Below are 18,286 nucleotides of genomic sequence, written 5' to 3'. Positions count from 1 at the left end.
AGAGAAGAACGGGTATCTTCCATTCAGTTGTTGTTGTTGTTCATTCCCAAATGGTTGCAATAGCCAGGGCTAGGCGAGCAGCCAACAATCCCATTCTGCTCTTCCACGTGCATGGCAAGGGTTCAAATACTTGGGTCACCATTTACTCTCTTCCCAAGCACATTATAGCAGCTGGGAATCAAATTCTGATATGGAATGCTGGTACTGCAAACAGTGGCCCAAACTAATGTGCCACAGTGTCAGTACCATCCCTTCCTCATCTAAACTTGATTCTTAAGTTTATGTGATCTAAGACATACTCCTAAATGGCCATGGTATTGCTGGGGAAACTTGGTAAGGGGTAGCCACTGATTAGCCAGCAGAGTTGGGACTACAAGACCACAGAGACACTGAAAAGTCAATAGATAGTTTGGGAAGGTATCAAATAGCTAACAGAGCTCCAAGTCCTATTTTGAATGGAAATATCAGGAGGGCTCGGGGTAACCTGCCAGAGAAGGCAATAGTCTAACTAGAATAGGACCAAGGAACCCAGGGAGGGATAGATGGATATCATGTCACAGTGCTGAAGTCCCAGTTAAAAAAAAAATCACAGAACTGAGGGTTAATGGGCAGAATGAGAACTGACAACTGAGGAGTTTGGAGTTCTTAGCTACTGCCAGAATAAATGAACATACTCAGTAAGCTGGAAAGGAAGGGAATAGGAATACCTCCGATTGCTCATTTTCAAGAGATCTAAATGTTTCTAGATGCTCAGCAAACTCTATGGGATATTCCTGTAGACCACTCACCAACAGCTTCTATTGATTCAAATTCTAAACCAAGCAACTTCAGGTTGTGGAGGAGTTAAATAAAATATTTCCCCCATTTTCATTACTGAGAAAAAAGTCCAGGCTCTTTATTTCAACCTATTTCATTTAAAATGTATCTCAATTATCTATTCCACTAGTAGTATGGCCTTGGACTTCAATTTTCTTGGCTATACACAGTTCATCTTACACAGATGCTGGAAGGATTAAATGAGATAATGCTTGTGAGACACCATACAAAGTTCCACATGCCAAATAAGGGTTCAACAAATTAGATCTCTTTCCCTTTCCCATTCCACTCTAAATGAAGCCCAGGAGGTTCATTTTAAGCACACATGTAGGAGTGGGAAGAGGGATGGAGGAGGACCCACATAGCTGACTCATTAGGACAGAAGGCATGAGTCAGGGCTGTGTAGCATCCGTGGATGCGATGGGGAATTTCCACCTCCCACCCCATCAGCCTCATCCAGGGGCTTGGGGTGTTGGTGGCCAGTGGGTTCCATGTGATCAGGGAAAGCAGGCTCCGTTAGTACCTTTCTCACCACACTGGGAGAGGAGTGCTGGATGGCGCCATCCCCTGGGGGGACAATGTGAGGAGTTTCTTCCCCAGGTGCCTGTGGCAAGGCAGCAGCAGCAGAATTCTTGTCAACTGGGAGAGCTGGCTTTGGGCCCTCAGAGGCAGGGGACTCATCTGCAGCCTGAAGGAAAAATACAAACCTGGGTGTATTTCACCATGGAGAGCAGCAGAGACACAATAAGCAGCAGTGAGGGCGGGCTAGTTCCCCCTGCCTTGCCCACTGTCACTACCTATGCACTGGCAGAAAATGCTCTTGTCAAAATTTTTCTTAAGAATCAATATTAGTATGACAGTATCAGGGTTGAACCCAAACCTAGGAGAACATTGAACTCATTGATCACAGTCACTTGAGCAATCATAACAGTTTTTTTATTATTATTTAGCTTGTAGTTCTCCATGAACCCTAGTCCATTCTGTGTAATGAGAGAGATTACTAAATATTCCCTCAAAGGAACTAAGGAAGCCTCAGGGGAAAACATTTGTAGCATTATCTGAAGTTGTCAGTGATGATGTATAAACATGAGACACTGCATTTTGTAACAAAGCAAAAGTATCCAGAACTAATTCGAAAATATATACGTGATTATAGATCTAAACAAGACAATCTGAGGGAAAAGGTCGGGGAATGGTGGGGAGGAAAGACTACAGTAGAAGGTTCTGGGGAGAAAAAATAAGCAGGAGCTACGAATGAAAACATGGAATGCTTCCAAGATTCCGAAGGTACAAACTACACATCTTCAACTGTCCTTCAGATGAGAAAAGGAAGGAGCAATATTCAGTATCCTCCAGGAAGAGAACAAGGCCCCCCTGCAGCCTTCCAGGACAGCCAGCAGCCTGGATCCAAGCCTCAGCTCTACTTCCCAGTGCTGGATGATTTCTAAGCAGATGGCTTCTCCTCCCTAACCCTGACTTCTGTGCCTGTAACACAGATGATAATGCTTCAAAGTGCTATTGTTAGGATCAGTGATACAGCACACATTAAACTCCTCTATCTAGCTCAGCAGATGTGAAATAAAGTCTTTGCCTGAACAGTATTACCCCTTCAGGATCTATTGCATTCCCTCAATCCACTCTTGAAGTACTCCCCTTTACCACATCTGGGATTCCTAAGTTCCCAGCAAGGGAGTCTGAGGGGCCATAAAGACAACTCAGAGGATGCTATTTATGGACAAGATCTCTAGTGTCATCCATAATGACAGGGAGCAGCTAAGCCACACCAGTGCATGTGTAAGGGGAGATGTCCAAGACCAGATCCATAGGTCTGTGTTCTCTAAAGCTTTCCTGAGGTGGGAAGTTGAGTCCAGGTGACTTTTAAAACATGAGGGATGACTTGAAGGGCACCCTAAGATGAGGAAACTGTGTCCCTATGACACCCTCTGCCTGGGGAGGAAATGCCTCCTGAGGATGAGAAAACAAGCCCCACCCCACCCTGCGCCTCACCTGAGCAGTATCCTCCTGGCTCTGGGACTGGACGGGCGCAGGCTGCCTCACGATGTAGTTGATCTGCCCCACAATGGTTTGCTGCAGATGCTGAGGAGATTTGGTCTGACTCAGCTGCAGGCTGGGCTGTTGAGCCTGTAGAAGAAGCTCCAAGTCCTTCTGCATTTCCTCCAGCTCAAACTTGTGGTGCATTATGTCCACATTCTGGGAACAGGTGGGACCAGGGGGGCCCTCATGCTGACTAGACCCCAGGTGCTGGGATGGAGGCAGAGGCGGGGGTGGCTGCTGCGGGGCCGGAGGTGGGGGAGGTGGCAGCTGCTGCTGTGCTTGCTGCTGATAGTGACTAAGCTTCAGCTTCTGGTGGTGGCCGAACTGGACTTGGATAGAGGGTGTCTGCAAGGTGGGCGGGGCGTGGGCTCCTTGCTGGACATCCTGTGGGGGGACGATGCACACGGGCTGGGAAGCCAGTGGTTGCCCCAGCCGCTGGGATGTGCTCTCCTGCTCTGCTGGGGGCTGGGTTTCCAGCCAGGGTTGAAGCAGTTTTGGTGGATGCGGACTACAGGTCAGCTCTTTCTCCCTAGGTTGCAGGGTGGGACACTGCAGTGGCCCCAACTGCTGGGACACCATCTCAGAGGGCTGCCTAAAGCCATGGGCTGGGTGGATGCTGGGTGGGGGCACCTGACCTTTGAGGGAGGGTGAGACTGGGGTGCAGTGGGAGCAGCACACAGATGAGGAACACAGTGTCGGAGCCTGGAACTTGTGAGGAGTGTGGCTTAGAGCCTCTTGCTGAGCCACAGGGGACTGGTGGCTTTGATAAAAGGATGACGTTCCCTGTAAGCTTCCATAAGCAGGAGTGTCTGCCCGAGACTGCTGTCCACCTTCTGTAGTTATACAGCCTGGAAATCCAAAATAGAGAGTTTTTCCAAAGGTAACCAGCAGTTGTTCTTCCATTGCTCTTGCTTGCTCCTGGGACCAAAGGATGTCACTCAACAAGCGTTCACCAGGCCTAGACGTTAAGAAATCCCACCCCTGGGCCTGGCACAGTGGCCTAGCAGCTAAAGTCCTCGCCTTGAAAGCCCCGGGATCCCATATGGGCGCCGGTTCTAATCCCGGCAGTTCCACTTCCCATCCAGCTCCCTGCTTGTGGCCTGGGAAAGCAGTTGAGGACGGCCCAAGGCTTTAGGACCCTGCACCTGCGTGGGAGACCCGGAAGAGGTTCCTGGTCCCGGCATCGGATTGGCGCGTGCCGGCCCGTTGCGGCTCACTTGGGGAGTGAAACATTGGATGGAAGATCTTCCTCTCTGTCTCTCCTCCTCTCTGTATATCCAGCTTTCCAATAATAATAAAATCTTTAAAAAAAAAAAAAAAGAAATCCCACCCCTGATTTCCAGGACTCAGTTCAGAGATGCTGCCGGGAACAGCACTTGTATGCACCTGCTTTGGGGGCCTGGAACATTTGAGAAATTAGCTCAACTTTTACCCAGATGCTCAGCCTCAAACGTTTCTATCCCACTAGGGAAAGCCTGGGCTCCTGCAAACAGTACCTGCTCCTTTTGTAACATCATACTCCAGCTGAAACTGTGGCAAAACCAAAAGTATAAATACCCAGAGGTGGGGAAGGAGTGAGCCGTAAAGTAGCCAAGGATGGAGAGTCATCCCTGGGATAAATGAGCAGGTGCTCCAAATACAAGACTCCAGGTACGGGGCTAGGGAACCATGTCTCACACCAACTGGATGAAAGAGAGAAGGAATTCCAGTGCCAGGTACTAGCATCACCCTCTAAGATTTCTAGGTCCTTCGTGCATGAGGAGATTGTATGTATGGCTATGTCATTCTAAGGGCTTCTTAACCTCATTGTTTTGAGGAGGTTTACTTAGGGGAAGACTGAGCTCCTAAAGGGCAGAGGGTGTACTTTGTTTACCTTTGCTGAATGTGTCCCTTAAAGATTTGCTGAACTGGATCAAAGGGATGAGGAAAACAAGCAAAAAAACCTAAACATTATTTATTTATCTATTACTATCCAAGTTCAAGTAAGATTAACAGCTTTAAATGAAGACAGCAGTTAGCTATTTAACTAGCTCACTAAAATGTTAACACAGGTACAACTTTGAGTTGTCTACACACTGCCTAAAGATGAATGGCAGTGAAACGTTGCAGCAGGGGGTAAAATGCACAAGGTCATGAATAATCTGCCAACATCTCAACTCCAAAGGATGTATGTATCACACTCACACACATACACGCACACACCACATACATGCATGCCCTCACTGTTGCTACATACCTCTACTTGAGTCCACACACATATAACTGCATGACCAAGGTAACAGGGACATTTGCGTATAATGCGGAAGCCAGATTTGAAATGATCCTATCACCAAGTCCTGTACCGCTACTGCTACTCACTCCTAAAATACGGCTTGCAGGGTGAATTTGTGACCACTAACAATTTTAAGAAGTGTTTAACCCTAAGCACATGCTGACCTACCCAGTAAGTATGCTCCATAGCCATTTCTTTTTCTTTTTCTTAATCTATTTGAGAGGCAGGCAATTCTCATCCACTGGTTCTCCTCTCCAAATGCCCACAACAAGGGGTGGGTCTGGATCAAAACTGGGAGCCTAGAACTCTCATGTGCGTAGCAGAAATTCAGTTACTTGGACCATCACTGTTGTCTTCTAGTGATTGTATTAGTGAAAAGTAGGAGTCGGAGCCAGAACCAGGAATCAAACTGAGGTGGGGCACAGGTTAGTCCTAACCTGTATCTTAATTGCCAGGCCACACACCTACTCTTCTATATTCATTTGCAATTAGATCAGAGGCTACAGGGTGGGCCCTGACTCACCAAGGGAAGCCAGCTGCTTGGTCCAGAAGTTAGGCTCCCAAGTGAACTTGATACTCCAAGGGGAGCCGGGATCTGTGTTACAACTTGTCTCCAGTAATCGCTGCATCTGAAACACAATCTGACAACACCACCAAAGATGATTTATTTGCATATCTTATGCTTGAATGAAATTCCCTCTCCCTCAGTTAGGGCAGGCTAAACGGTTCAAAGTCACAGAACACTCTGGTTACAAACCCCTCTTCCTCCAATTTGTTATTTTTAAAAATTTATTCCACATTTTTTATTGGAAAGGCAGATATACAGAGCGAAGGAGAGACAGAAAGATCTTCTGTCTGCTGGTTCACTACCCAACTGGCCAGAGCTAAGCTGATCTGAAGCCAGGAGACAAGAGTTTCCTCGGGGTCTTTCAGATGCATGCAGGATCCCAAGGCTGTGGGTCATCTCTACTGTTATCCCAGGCTACAAGCAGGGAGCTGGATGAAAAGTGGAGCAGCTGGGATATGAACCAGCACCCAAATGGGATAATGGTGCATACAAGGCGAGAATTTAGCCACTAAGTTACTGCACTGGGCACCTCCCCGCCCAATTTGTTCTTTCTTGCTGAGCCTTTCTATCCTCTCTCCAGATCCTCCCCTTATCATGGCTTTTAAAACCGTTAATCATCTTTTTTCTTCCAGGTCACAAGTGATTTCTAATTCTCTCTCAGGGCATCGTTTGCCTAGCAGCTTCATTCATTCTACCATCACTTCAATTCAGAAGCCTATGTAAGGCAGATATTCTCCAGGTGTCTTATTGGTATCCTTCTACCTACCAATGTTCATCTTCCTCTCTCAGTACTTTCATCTGTTTCCCACCAGCGACTCCCATTTATCTAAGACTTTGGCAAGTGTCCAATTTATCCTGACATCATCTAGTTAACTAACATCCTAAACAACGTCCTGGCTTCTGATTTCCTTCAGCTCCTAATCACCTTCAACTCTAGGTTCAGTTCAGTCACCATCTCCTTATCCTATTCATTGTCTAAAACCATCCATACCCATGAGACCTTAAATTCCAACAACTTACTCCCTGCTCATAACTAGTTCAATTATGAACTTTCGCTAAACTGTCCCAGCCCTACCCCTCCAGCCACAGGGTCTTCCCAGTTTCTATCTTGTTCATTAACATATCACTAGCACTCTAATCCTCTCCCTATCACCTCTTCCTACCCCCTGACCAATCCTGCCATCTCAAAGTCACATTATCTAGGGACATCTCAATGATAAGTAACGGACTCTTCAGTCCTTCTTTTTGTCAATTCTTTTTTGTCAGCTTCCTCTTTCACTGCCCTATATTTTTATTGAATCTTCACTTCAGTGCCTCTTACTCAGTGCCTCTTATTATTACCTCCCACTTCACAGAGGAAAAAATACATCATAAAGGAAAAACTCCCCCTAGTGTGTACCCCTCCTACCTCCAAAGTTAACTACATTACACTGTTCCCTTCTTGTCAGCCAGTTCACTCTAGATGTCTCCTCTTTATGCCTTTTCAGAGTATTCACTCCACGAACTCATCTCTTTTTTCAACCTCTTCTCCCATATTGATGAATACGAAGTTCCCCAACTCTCCTGCTTCTCAAGCTATTTGTATTTCCCTTCTATTTCTGTGTCTACTTCCTCACCTCCCACCCTCAGGCTCCTTGTTGTGGTTTTTGGTCCTCTTCGAGTCTCAGAACTTCTTTCAAAAGATCACCAAGGACCTAGTGACTCCAAGATCTAAGCTCTCTCTTACTATTTATCCTCTTTCACCTGCGTATCCCAGACCACAACCACCACTTTAAATTAGAGTCTGTTACCTTCTGTGCACCACCCTTCTCTGTATGTCCTCCAACCAACCTCTGACCATTGCCTCCAGCTGTACTTCCTCCATCTTCTTCCTCTACGATGAAATTACAGTATTCGAGATTTCCTCTCAACTTTTTCTTCCACAGACTCTCCCAAGATAATACTATTGATGATATCTCAGTGACTACTAAAAGTCACCCTGGACTGTCAGACCCATCTAAATAAAACAATCCTTTTAGATACTCTACTGGCACAAAAACTCCACCAACTTCTCCCAGATTCCTCTTTTTTCTCCTGGACATCACCATCATCCCAAGCCCAAGACTTTCAACCTCACCTTCAACTCCTCCTTTCCTCTTCGGCCCCTGTTCAGACTATGGCAGCATCTATGGAATGCTCAACACATTGTTCATGTCCAGGATAACATCTGAACCCATGAGCTAAAACATGCTTTCCCAGCTGAGTTACTGGGAAGGAGACAGAACCATTTCAGCTACTGAATTCTTTGTATTTAAGGGATTTGCAAGGAGATGGGATTCTAACCCAGAAGCAATGTATGAAGTTGAAGGATGGATAGAGCTGCTTTCTTACTCCTCCTTCCAATGTAAAAAAGAGGCATTTCCAAGGACAGTCTTAGTGTCCCTGTGACAGAGATGGTGCTTCCAACAGGTTCAAGCTGGGGATTTCTCTTACCAGTTCCTTGCTGAAAAGGAAAGGGATACTTGTTTTGCTGCAGACAGCCCAATTGATAAAATTCTGCACATGCTCAAACTGACGGTTGAGAACCATGATGCTCTGTAATTGTTGCTCCAGTTTCCGCTTTCTCTCATTAGTTATGCCCTAGGTATAGAGACAGAAGATAGAGTCCCTGATTCCTATTCCTGGAGGACAGTTAACCTGCTTGGAAAGTAAGATGACCTGTGTGAAATCAGTGTGACGATGATGGAATAGGATGAGACTGTACCCCTGAGAGGAGGGTAGCAGGGCAGAGTGTGTTGTCATGAGCTGCTGTTGGATGGAGGAGGGGAGGAAGAGATGTGGGAGACTTTACAGGGCAAGTATGGAATGCATGATGCATGAACAAATGTCTGTGTCTCTTGAACACAATTTCTGAAGGCCAGTTGTTTCATGACTTCCAAGACTATAACCCTACATAGTCAAAGAGATAAGTACTGATCCACAGTACTGATAAGAACATGAACTGATTTCCCAGTCTTTAGTGAGCTACCCTCCCATAATTAGGCTAAACTTTTTAAGATACATGAAATAGTAGAGTTACAGCAAATTACATATCTGAGTTCTACCTCAGGCCATTCTGGGACTGCATCCAGTCTGAACTGCGTCTGGTTTCTCAGCCCATAGAGGGCCTAGAACCCACCCATCCACTCCATGTGTGCATTTATACCTCCAGTTCCTCTATGAGTCCATTGGCCTGTTTGTTCAGCTCATTCATCAGCACCATCTTAGCCATTTTGATTTGGTTTTCCACTTTCCTGTGCTGATGCTTCACTTCAAAAATCCTGTAAACAAAATAGAATAAACACAGTGAGCCCTTCCCACCTAGCCTGTGAGGGCTGAGATAAAGCAAATCTACCAGTCTACAACCAGGAGGCTACCTACTGAGAGCAGGGCCTAGCAAGCATCAAACATAAAGAGAACATTCCTCATCCACCCTATCCTTGGCACAACCAGGCACACTTGCTGTAAGTAGACTAAGTACAACTGGTTTTCCTCCACATAAACCTCAAGCCCATATCCAGGTCAACGCAGCAGGCTCATCAGTCAGAAGCGGCACAGAAGGCATGAGGTCCTGTAGTTACCTGTCGGAACCAGGAAGACACTACAATAACCATGCCATGAGGTGAAAAAAGACAGTAAGCAGATTCGTGATCTCTGAGGACTGGGAATATAAGCGGAAATGGAAAGTGACTAGTTTATGGGGTTGCTTTTGGAGGGACAAAAATGTTCTAAAAACAGATAATAATTATGTATGATTATGCAATTCTGTGAACATAGCAAAAAACACTGAATTGTACATTTTCAGAAGTGGTTTGGGAGCCAATCTGGTGGCTTATCAGGCTAATCCTCCACTGCATCCCATATGGACACCAGTTCTGCTCCTGGTTGCTCCACTTCCCATCTAGCTCCTTGCTTACGACTGACAAAAGCAGCAGAGGATGGTCCAAGTCCTCGGGACTTTGCATTCCTGTGAGAGACCTGGAAGAAGCTCCTGGCTCCTGCCTTCTGATTGACTCTGTTCTGGCTTTTGTGGCCATTTGAGAAGTACACCAGGAAGATCTTTCTTAAAAAAAACAAAACAAAACAAAACAAAAAACCTTTGGCTTTGAAGTCACCCCAGACAATGGCTTTAAGGCCCAGCTCAGTCAAATCACCTAACTTCTCTGAATCTTAGTCCCCTTGTCTGTAAGATAGAGACTGTTCCTGACTGGAAGAATTAAACAAAAGATTGCACATATGATACCCAACCCAGTGCATGCCACGTGATGAGCTACCATTATGTAATAATCCCTCTTCCTGTGAAAAAATGTCAACAAAGTCACATGATTTGTAAATTTGTATGGAAAATGTCAGGAAGGTGTGACTGCTATGAACTTGCTACATATCTGCACAATAAACAGAATTCTCTCCTCTAGTATCTACCCTGTATTCTTGTTCTTAAGCACTTAATCCTGCCCCAGTCATAGGCACACACTATGGCCTATACTCACTCCAACTGTTCTGATGTACATTGCCTTCAATCACCAAGTCATGCCCTGAGGACCTCCTTAAGGGCCCTGAGACTCAAGTCATGACATATGTCTTCTAAGATACATGCCACACAGGCTTAACCACACACACATTCTCCTCATAGACACTACCGCTGATGGTCTGGTATTAGAACCCAGGATTTGGGGAATTAGTATTTCTAGCAACAACAAATGACTAGCCTGTGCTACCTGTCCTCAATTTGCTTGGCAGATGTCTGTAGACTGGACTTCTTATGGGCCACCTGTGTAGTCACACTTTCCAGAAGCATCCTCTGGTTTTGCAGTACTTCTTCAACATGTCTGCACCTGGAGAGGGGGTAAGGAAGAGGCAGAGGAGACCTGAGTCCCACTCTGAATACACCCTACAGCATACTGCTTCAGTCAGGCCTGTGGAGGCCATGGGATATCTAGGGAAGGACAAAGGCCCTGTAGGAGGTTGACTTGCTAGGCATTTTCCAGAGACGTCTACAAGAGCAGAGAAAAGCTTCAGCCTCGTGGCTACAGGTTGGCCTGGGCAGGGAGAAGATTTGGATGCACCGGGAGTCCAGAGCCCTCCCAAGCACACTTCAGGCAGTCACCAACCCTACCTGTGTTCTTTGTGGTCCACCATCAGACAGCTATGGCAGGTGAGCACATCACAGGTCTCGCAGAATAGCTTCAGCACTTCCTGTGTGTGCAGAGGACAGTACAAGGCAAACTCCCCAGAACCACCATTCACTCCTGTCGGAGAACATGGGGATAGTGAGGGTGGATCTTGCAGCTAAATCCTGTAAAGCAGCCCTTGGTTCTTAGTGGACACTGCACAAACACAGAGCTTGTGGGAAGGTGACACTGAGAGAAGATGCCTCTCTTTGGCAGTGAGTGTCTTGTGAGCACTATAAGGAATTCAGGTATAGCTTAGGTGGATTTGCTCAAGTCCCAGCATCCCACCACCTGCCAGGGGGTGAGGACACAGTTTGCTACTGATGCATGTGGATTTACTGCAGAATACTGAGACTTCCACACCTAAAGTACACCTCTTTATTAATCAGGATTCTGTTGTTGCAGGGCTAAAACCAGCTATCAGCCTGGCCAAGATCTGGGCGACATCATAAAGATCACAAACTTAGTTTCCATGTGTCTGACAAATGTAAGATCCCTCTCACAGTTCAAGAGTCATGTGGGAAGACTTCCAGGAAGACTGTCATTTCAGACAAGGTCGAGTGGAAAAATGGAGGAGCTCTGCTGAGCTAATCAAGCAGCTAACCAGAAATCAGGCATGGTTGCTGCAAAGAGAAGTGCAACACACGGAACCCACCCAGCATCCATGCTAATTCAGAACTATTCTCCATACACCATTTCATCAGACTCATGCACTCCCACTCCCAACAGGGGAGAAGCTAGTCTCTGAAAGAAGCTTCCTCTGGGAAAAGACTACCCTTACTTTCCTTCCCAGAAGGGAAACAAGGTCAGAGTTATTCTCCAGGGCTTATAGTGTCAGCATGTATGTAGGGTGTGGCAGCAGTGGTACCTGGAGCTCCTTTCTGGGTCCGGGGGAAGAGCGGGCCCCCAGGAGCAGGGCTGTGCTGGTGCTCCTCGGTGCACGAGCTGCACAGCCAGCGATTGCAGTATGTGCACAGGATATGTGCCGCCCTCTTCTCCTTGCACTCGGAGCAGTTCTAGAAGCAGAGTTCTGGAGTTACTGATGATGTCCTCACTTTGACCCGCCTCTACAAATGACAACTCTCTAGGCTCCAGTCCTTTAGGGCTTTCCTTTACTACCCTGAAGTACAGTCTGTTCTGGAGAGCTGCCTGGGAATGGCATGCAAGGGATTGAGAAGCCAAGCATCCTTTCCTACCTAAAAAAGCAGTGACTGTAGGAGAGCTGGTTACATACGTCCCATCCTGAAACAGAGGCTACCCAAATGAATAAGGACCTGTTCCAAGGACATACAGCTTGGACAGGTGGTACCCATTCAACTGGCCCTAAAGGATACAAGTGCTAAAAACGCAAAGGTAACTGCCTGGAACTGTCTAGCAGTGGCCAGAAAAGTTTCCAGAAACAGGTAACATATGAATTGAATACTATATGACAGGTAGACTCCCAGGCAGACAGTGTTACAAAACTGGCAAAACACAGGTCAATACAGAAAAAGCAACCCGCCTGCAGAGAGGAGAAAGTCCCAGACGTGGGAGTACACAGAGAGAGAATCAAATACAGCCAAGAAAGAGCAAGTACAGATCAATTTTCGGAGCTGCATTCCCACACCTGAGGTCCTCCTGGCCTAAGAGTCCCTTGTCCAAGCGTTTGCTCTTTTGGTTAGCAAACATCTTGCCAGAATTAATGCAGAAACATTATGAGAGCGGGAGATCTGGAAAGAGCTGAGTCATACAGACCACCAAACTGACGCTGATTCTCAAAGTTTTACAAACTAAACTCCATGAAGTTATAGTACATGGCGTCATCTTAGCACCCAGCACAGGACCTGGCACAGGCACACATTCAGTAATAATTAGACATGGAACAAGTTAGTAAATCAATGAGTGAACAAAATACAGTAGCAAGGAAACCGTAGCAGAGAGAGTAACAGAAGGGGCATCACTTAGCCCAGAATGTGAAATTTAAGAAATTCGGGACAAACGTAACTGTCAAGTGGGTTCAAGATTTATGAGCTCAGTGGGCCTGGCACAGTGGCCTAGTGGCTGAAGTCCTCACCTTGAACGTGCCAGGATCCCATATGGGTGCTGGTTCTAATCCCGGCAGCTCCATTTCCCATCCAGCTCCCTGCTTGTGGCCTGGGAAAGCAGTTGAGGACGGCCCAATGCATTGGGACCCTGCACCCACGTGGGAGACCCGGAAGAGGTTCCAGGTTCCTGGCTTCGGATCGGCACGCACCGGCCGTTGCGGCTCACACTTGGGGAGTGAATCATCGGACGGAAGATCTTCCTCTCTTTCTCTCCTCCTCTCTGTATATCTGACTTTGTAATAAAAATAAATAAATCTTTAAAAAAAAAAGATTTATGGCTCGTTTAATCCAGTTTTTCACGTGAGTTTCAATTTAGATGGAGAAAAGAGAAAATAAAAGCCCAGTGCTGGCATTTTTCAGTAAGAGCTTTAAGAGGGTGATAAACACTCAGATATACTAAGTGGTGCTTAATGTACCTTGAGATACATTTGCCCTCTGTTCAGGGCATCAACAACAACAAAAATGGAACAGCCTGCAATTTTCACTTAATAAAAACCCCTACTTGGCTATCCCCATTTCAAAAGTTTTCATTTTCTTTCAGATAGAAGGATGGGTCGATGGTTGGGCAAATTGATTGGAGAGTATTAAGCCAGACTTATGGACAGAAGCATCGGAGATCCGTGAAAGGCAGCAGCTGCTGCTTTCGGTGTCGTGACTTACCCTGGCCATCTTGGGTTGCCCAGTAGCAAAACACTGCAGAAAAAAATGCTCAGTTACATCCCTGGTAAGGAACACTTGCTTGCACCCTGGACAGGAGATGAGCTCTGGAAGAGAAAAAGCAGAATCAAGACAACACTACAGACTGTACCTGAGGCCTGGGCAGGAGGCTTTCTGGTGCAAAGCACCCTAAGGCATGTGTCAACACTCATTTGAGATAAAAGGAGCTCCACTCCATACCACAGCCATACACACAGGTGCTCTGAACAAGGCCATCCCATCAGAAGCCTACCCCACAGACCATCTGGTCTCCTCATGCCCTTGTTTTTGCCCTTTCCTACCTTTCTCCCTCCCCAACCAAGCTATTTTACTACAGGGTCAATCTCCACTCTGCTTCTGACAACCAGTTTTCTGCTGCTCTCTCCCACTTCTTAATCCACACCTTGAGAGCCTAGCTCCCATCACTGACCAAGCTCCAGAATGTCAGCTTAACCCAGGGCACAGTTTCAGATCATTGAGATTACCAAACAGCAGGATTACTTTAAAGATCTCAAAACCAGGGTTTCTAGGAAACTCTAACAACCTGCTCCTGGAGGAGTTCTTTTTCTTTTTCTTTATTTTTATTGGAAAGTCAGATATACAGACAGGAGGACCTTCTGTCAGCTGGTTCACTCCCCAAGCGGCCGCAATGGCTGGAGCTGAGCCAATCCGAAGCCAGGAGCCAGGAGCTTCTTCCAGGTTTCCCATGTGGGTGCAGTGTCCCAAAGCTTTGGGCCATCCTCGACTGCATTCCCAGGCCACAAGCAGGGAACTGGATGAGAAGCAGGGCCGCCGGGATTAGAACCAGTGCCCATAAGGGATCCTGGCACATTCAAGGCAAGGACTTTAACTACTACGCTATCACGCCGGGCCAGGAGGAGGTATTTTTCTTCTGGAACAGTCAGGAGTGATCCACCTGCCCCTGGGACTCAGCTGGTCCTCTGCTGGACAATCTTCTCCAGGAGGCAGGACAAGTGTATTTCACCTGTGACAGCTAGACCTACTCCTTCTTCCCCCAGAGAAATAAAACCAACTAACACATTCCTCAGCATTGTGAGTTTCTGAAATACAGAAGTGCCATGAGATTGTCACAGTGGAGACTGGCCTGACTCTTGAGGTCCACCCCAACAGCAGCCAGCCCACTGGGAACATGGAACTGTGCTTCCTGAACAAAGCAATGCACCTGTGTCCTGGGATAAGGACGACCCGGGAAGGGGCTGGCCTGGGCAGTAAATGCATCAGGTCCACTGCAGGCTTCTCTGCTTCATCTCATCAAAATTGAAAATAATGATAACATTAGACTTGCAGTCAGACAAATGTTAAGTCCAAATATCATGTTTATCATCCAAAGATCTTGGGTGAAATCACTTAACCTTACTTTTCCAGTTTCTTTATAGACACCAGAAAGGAAAAATAGGACTTGTTATAAGGATTAAATTAGATAAAATTTGCAAAAAATGTGCAGTCCTCTATGAATGTGGACTCGTAATCCAGGACTCCTCACCACCTCATTCGTGGTAAGGCAATAACTTCAATTTTCAAGTCAGGCAGTCTGAGTGGTGGAATGGAAAAATATCCTCAGATGCCTGCATCCAGGGAGAGAGGAAGGAAGGAAGGAAGGAAGGAAGGAAGGAAGGAAGGAAGGAAGGAAGGAAGTGAAAAGGTCAGAGAAGGCCTCCTTACACATCTACTACCTCCCTTGACCTTCAAGCCAAAATCCCCAGCTGCACACTCAAGGCCTTTTCCAGTTTAGCCCTATCTCACCTCTAACTTCATCTGCCACACACCTATTTTTGCAGTGTCAAATATTCCTATCTCCTGAACATACCAATTACATGACTCTAAAAGTGTGGTGCCTTTCCCTGCAATACTCTTTCTTGCTTTCCTCCTTTTCAGATAAACTCCTATTCATCCTTTCAAACCTGGTCAAATGTTCCACCCTTGAGAAGCAGGGTTGATTTCCCGCTGGACAAGCTAATTAATCCCTCTTCTGGGATTCCACAATGCCCTGAACATCCCTCTAGTACAACAAACATCACACTGCTTTTTGCCTATTCGTTCGTATGTCTGTACACAAAAATAACTCACACTTGGCACTAAAGGATGCTGCCTAGTTTTTCAACAGATTGGAGAACTGCATTTCTTTTGGATTTGCACATTCCATGTGTATCTCTTGTACTCACAGCTGCCAAAAGTAGTAAGAAGCCACCTGGAAATTTTCTGAGTGATGGAAAAAAATCCAGCCCAGAATGATAAAGGAAGACAGAAGTACGGTGCTTGGGAAAGGCTACGCATTGAGATTCGTGAGTTCTAGTCCAGTTCTGGTCCATATGACTGCGTAAACCCAGCGCAAGTCACCCCTTCTCTGAACTTCTGGATCCTCTGTCTCTGCCTATGGCAGCCATGCCTCATGAATGTCCCCCGGGCCACTTGCTATCATCCTCGGCAGAAGGTCTGGGGACAGGCTTATGGCTGAGCGGCAGGCTGGTTGTGAACAAGCACTCCTCAGAACAGGGGCAGCTGCAGCAGAGGGTAAAGAGACAACATGGTCATGACAGCACATGCACTGTCCCAGGGAGGCTGCAGGCCAGGAGGGACACAGAGGCCTTGCGCCCTTTGTGTCATACACAGCTCTGTCTCCTCTTCCTGCAGAGGCTCCCTCATCCCCCATCAAGCTGTGTCAACTTTGGGCTTTTTTCTCACATTTCACTGAGGATCCCCAAATGAAGTTTCTTTTCAGATAACAGAAACAAAGAAGTATAAACTCTCAGGGCTATTTCATATATATTGATGCATATAAAATAATCCAACATTTGTTTAGAATAATATTAATTTAGTTACAAGTACATCTTTAAATTATATCATATGAAAAACTTTATATGTGCTGGGTTCTCTTTCCAATTGGGTGATGCAAATCAACAGCCTGGAGCTTTTTTTTTTCCACACAGAAACGTCAATACTGAGAAGCAGAGTCACATGACTCTCCTCGATGGAGGCGGCACTTCTGCTTCCAAAATGAGGGCATCACAGAAGCAGAATGCCTCCTGGTAGGCCTCGAGAACAGCTTAGAAAGCTGAGGAAATCCAGTCCATCAGTCATAGTGGTAAAAGGTTCTGATCCCTGGCAGATAGGGAACAAATTCACTTCCGTTTACTACCCTTTTCTATATCAGACACTTTGCAGATGTTATCTCATGAATTATCAAACCATCTCTGAGTGATAGGCCTTGTCTTGATTTTACAATTGGAGAGACTCAAGCTCCAAGAAGCTGTCACCCATCACAGATTAGACAAGACACAGCAAAACTATGACTAGAACCCAAGAATACATGTCTCAAAAACCATGTCCTTTCTAACATGCTCTATTCCTAATTCAATTGTAAACAAACAAGATAATTTCCCTCTAATTAACCATTTGATTATAAACAAAATATTCCATCTCTGGGCCTGGCATGGTAGCCTAGTGGCTAAGTTCTCACCTTGCACACACTGGGATCCTATATGGGTGGTAGTCCATGTCCCAGCCGCCCCGTTTCCCCATCCAGCTCCCTGCTTGTGGCCTGGGAAAGCAGATGAGGACAGCCCAAAGCCTTGGGACACTGCACTGCATGCGGGACCCAGAAAAGGCTCCTGGCTCCTGGCTTCAGATTGGCTCAGCTCCAGCCATTGCAGCCACTTGCGGAGTAAATCATCGGATGGAAGATCCCCCTCTCTGTATATCTGACTTTCCAAAAAAATCTTAAAAAATAAAAATAATAATATATTCCATCTCAATGATCAGAATATAATAACAGCTTGGTCGTTGGCTCTCAGCTCTGAGAACACTAAAGAAGCTGGACGTTAGCTCCAGCTTTACTGGAGGTTTTCAGAACTATGATTTTGGAACAAAGACAGATGAAGTTTTCCTGCCCAGAGAAAATAAATTTGCAGGCAGTTTTATTTTCCAACTACTATAAATTCGAATCATAAGGGGAGCTTTTAAATGTCCTGACACCCAGTCTATCCTCACATCAATTAACTTAGTTTCAGCAGGTTGAGTCCAGATAGCAGTATCTACAAAAAAAGAAAAATCATCAAGTGATCACAACATATGACAAGTTTGAGGACCAGCAGCCTTGAGAAAACAACCTCCTCCTCTGAGGTTGAGCCTCAGAGCTCTTCCCCTGCATCGTAAAGCTAAAAAAGACGGTCTGACAGCCTTTTTACTTAAAAAGGCTCCAAGAAGTTAAGAAAAACTCTGAACATAACCACAAAACACATTTCACTTTGGCCAGCAAGGCAAATTTCCAAAAGCCAGAATGGTATCCTGCTGCCTGGTACCTGGAGGTTGGTGCTGAGTTGAGGACACATTTTTATCTCCATGCTCTCAGCTCAGCTAAAGGAACCAAAACAGGCCTAGGGTACACCCTGAAATTCGGCAGTAAGAGTGGAGCTCAGACCTGGCAAAACTGCCAAACCCAGGACTTAGTGGGGCAGCAAGGAAAGGGGCCCAGACTGGGTAGCCCACCTTTGAGACATGCACAGCAGGCCAAGGCAACATGGGCACCATCCCAAAGAGTTCTCAGAAAGCAGGCAATGGGTCAACTCGGGCCACCATGTGAGGACAC

At 46.2% G+C, this 18,286-nt stretch overlaps 1 protein-coding gene across 11 annotated transcripts in view; it reads right to left on the bottom strand.

Moving 5' to 3' along the window:
* The window catches only part of TRIM66 (tripartite motif containing 66), a 57,745-nt gene that overhangs the window by 19,036 nt on the left and 20,423 nt on the right, over window positions 1-18,286 (bottom strand). For 8 of the 11 annotated variants that reach the window (XM_058663420.1, XM_058663415.1, XM_058663417.1 and 5 more), the window contains 10 exons: window positions 13,645-13,748; window positions 11,769-11,916; window positions 10,846-10,978; window positions 10,448-10,564; window positions 8,896-9,010; window positions 8,184-8,330; window positions 5,666-5,784; window positions 4,745-4,812; window positions 2,824-3,719; window positions 1,340-1,504 (listed from right to left, as the gene is read on the bottom strand). In XM_058663420.1, coding sequence (XP_058519403.1) covers window positions 1,340-1,504; window positions 2,824-3,719; window positions 4,745-4,812; window positions 5,666-5,784; window positions 8,184-8,330; window positions 8,896-9,010; window positions 10,448-10,564; window positions 10,846-10,978; window positions 11,769-11,916; window positions 13,645-13,748 — 2,012 coding nt within the window. The remainder of the gene's footprint in view (window positions 1-1,339; window positions 1,505-2,823; window positions 3,720-4,744; window positions 4,813-5,665; window positions 5,785-8,183; window positions 8,331-8,895; window positions 9,011-10,447; window positions 10,565-10,845; window positions 10,979-11,768; window positions 11,917-13,644; window positions 13,749-18,286) is intronic. The other 3 variants (XM_058663418.1, XM_058663419.1, XM_058663422.1) reach the window with 1 other exon arrangement.

Source organism: Ochotona princeps, chromosome 4 (assembly GCF_030435755.1).
Source record: "Ochotona princeps isolate mOchPri1 chromosome 4, mOchPri1.hap1, whole genome shotgun sequence".
Lineage (NCBI taxonomy): Eukaryota > Metazoa > Chordata > Mammalia > Lagomorpha > Ochotonidae > Ochotona > Ochotona princeps.
Note: the sequence above shows the minus strand (reverse complement) of the source record. Positions and strands in the feature narration are given on the sequence as shown.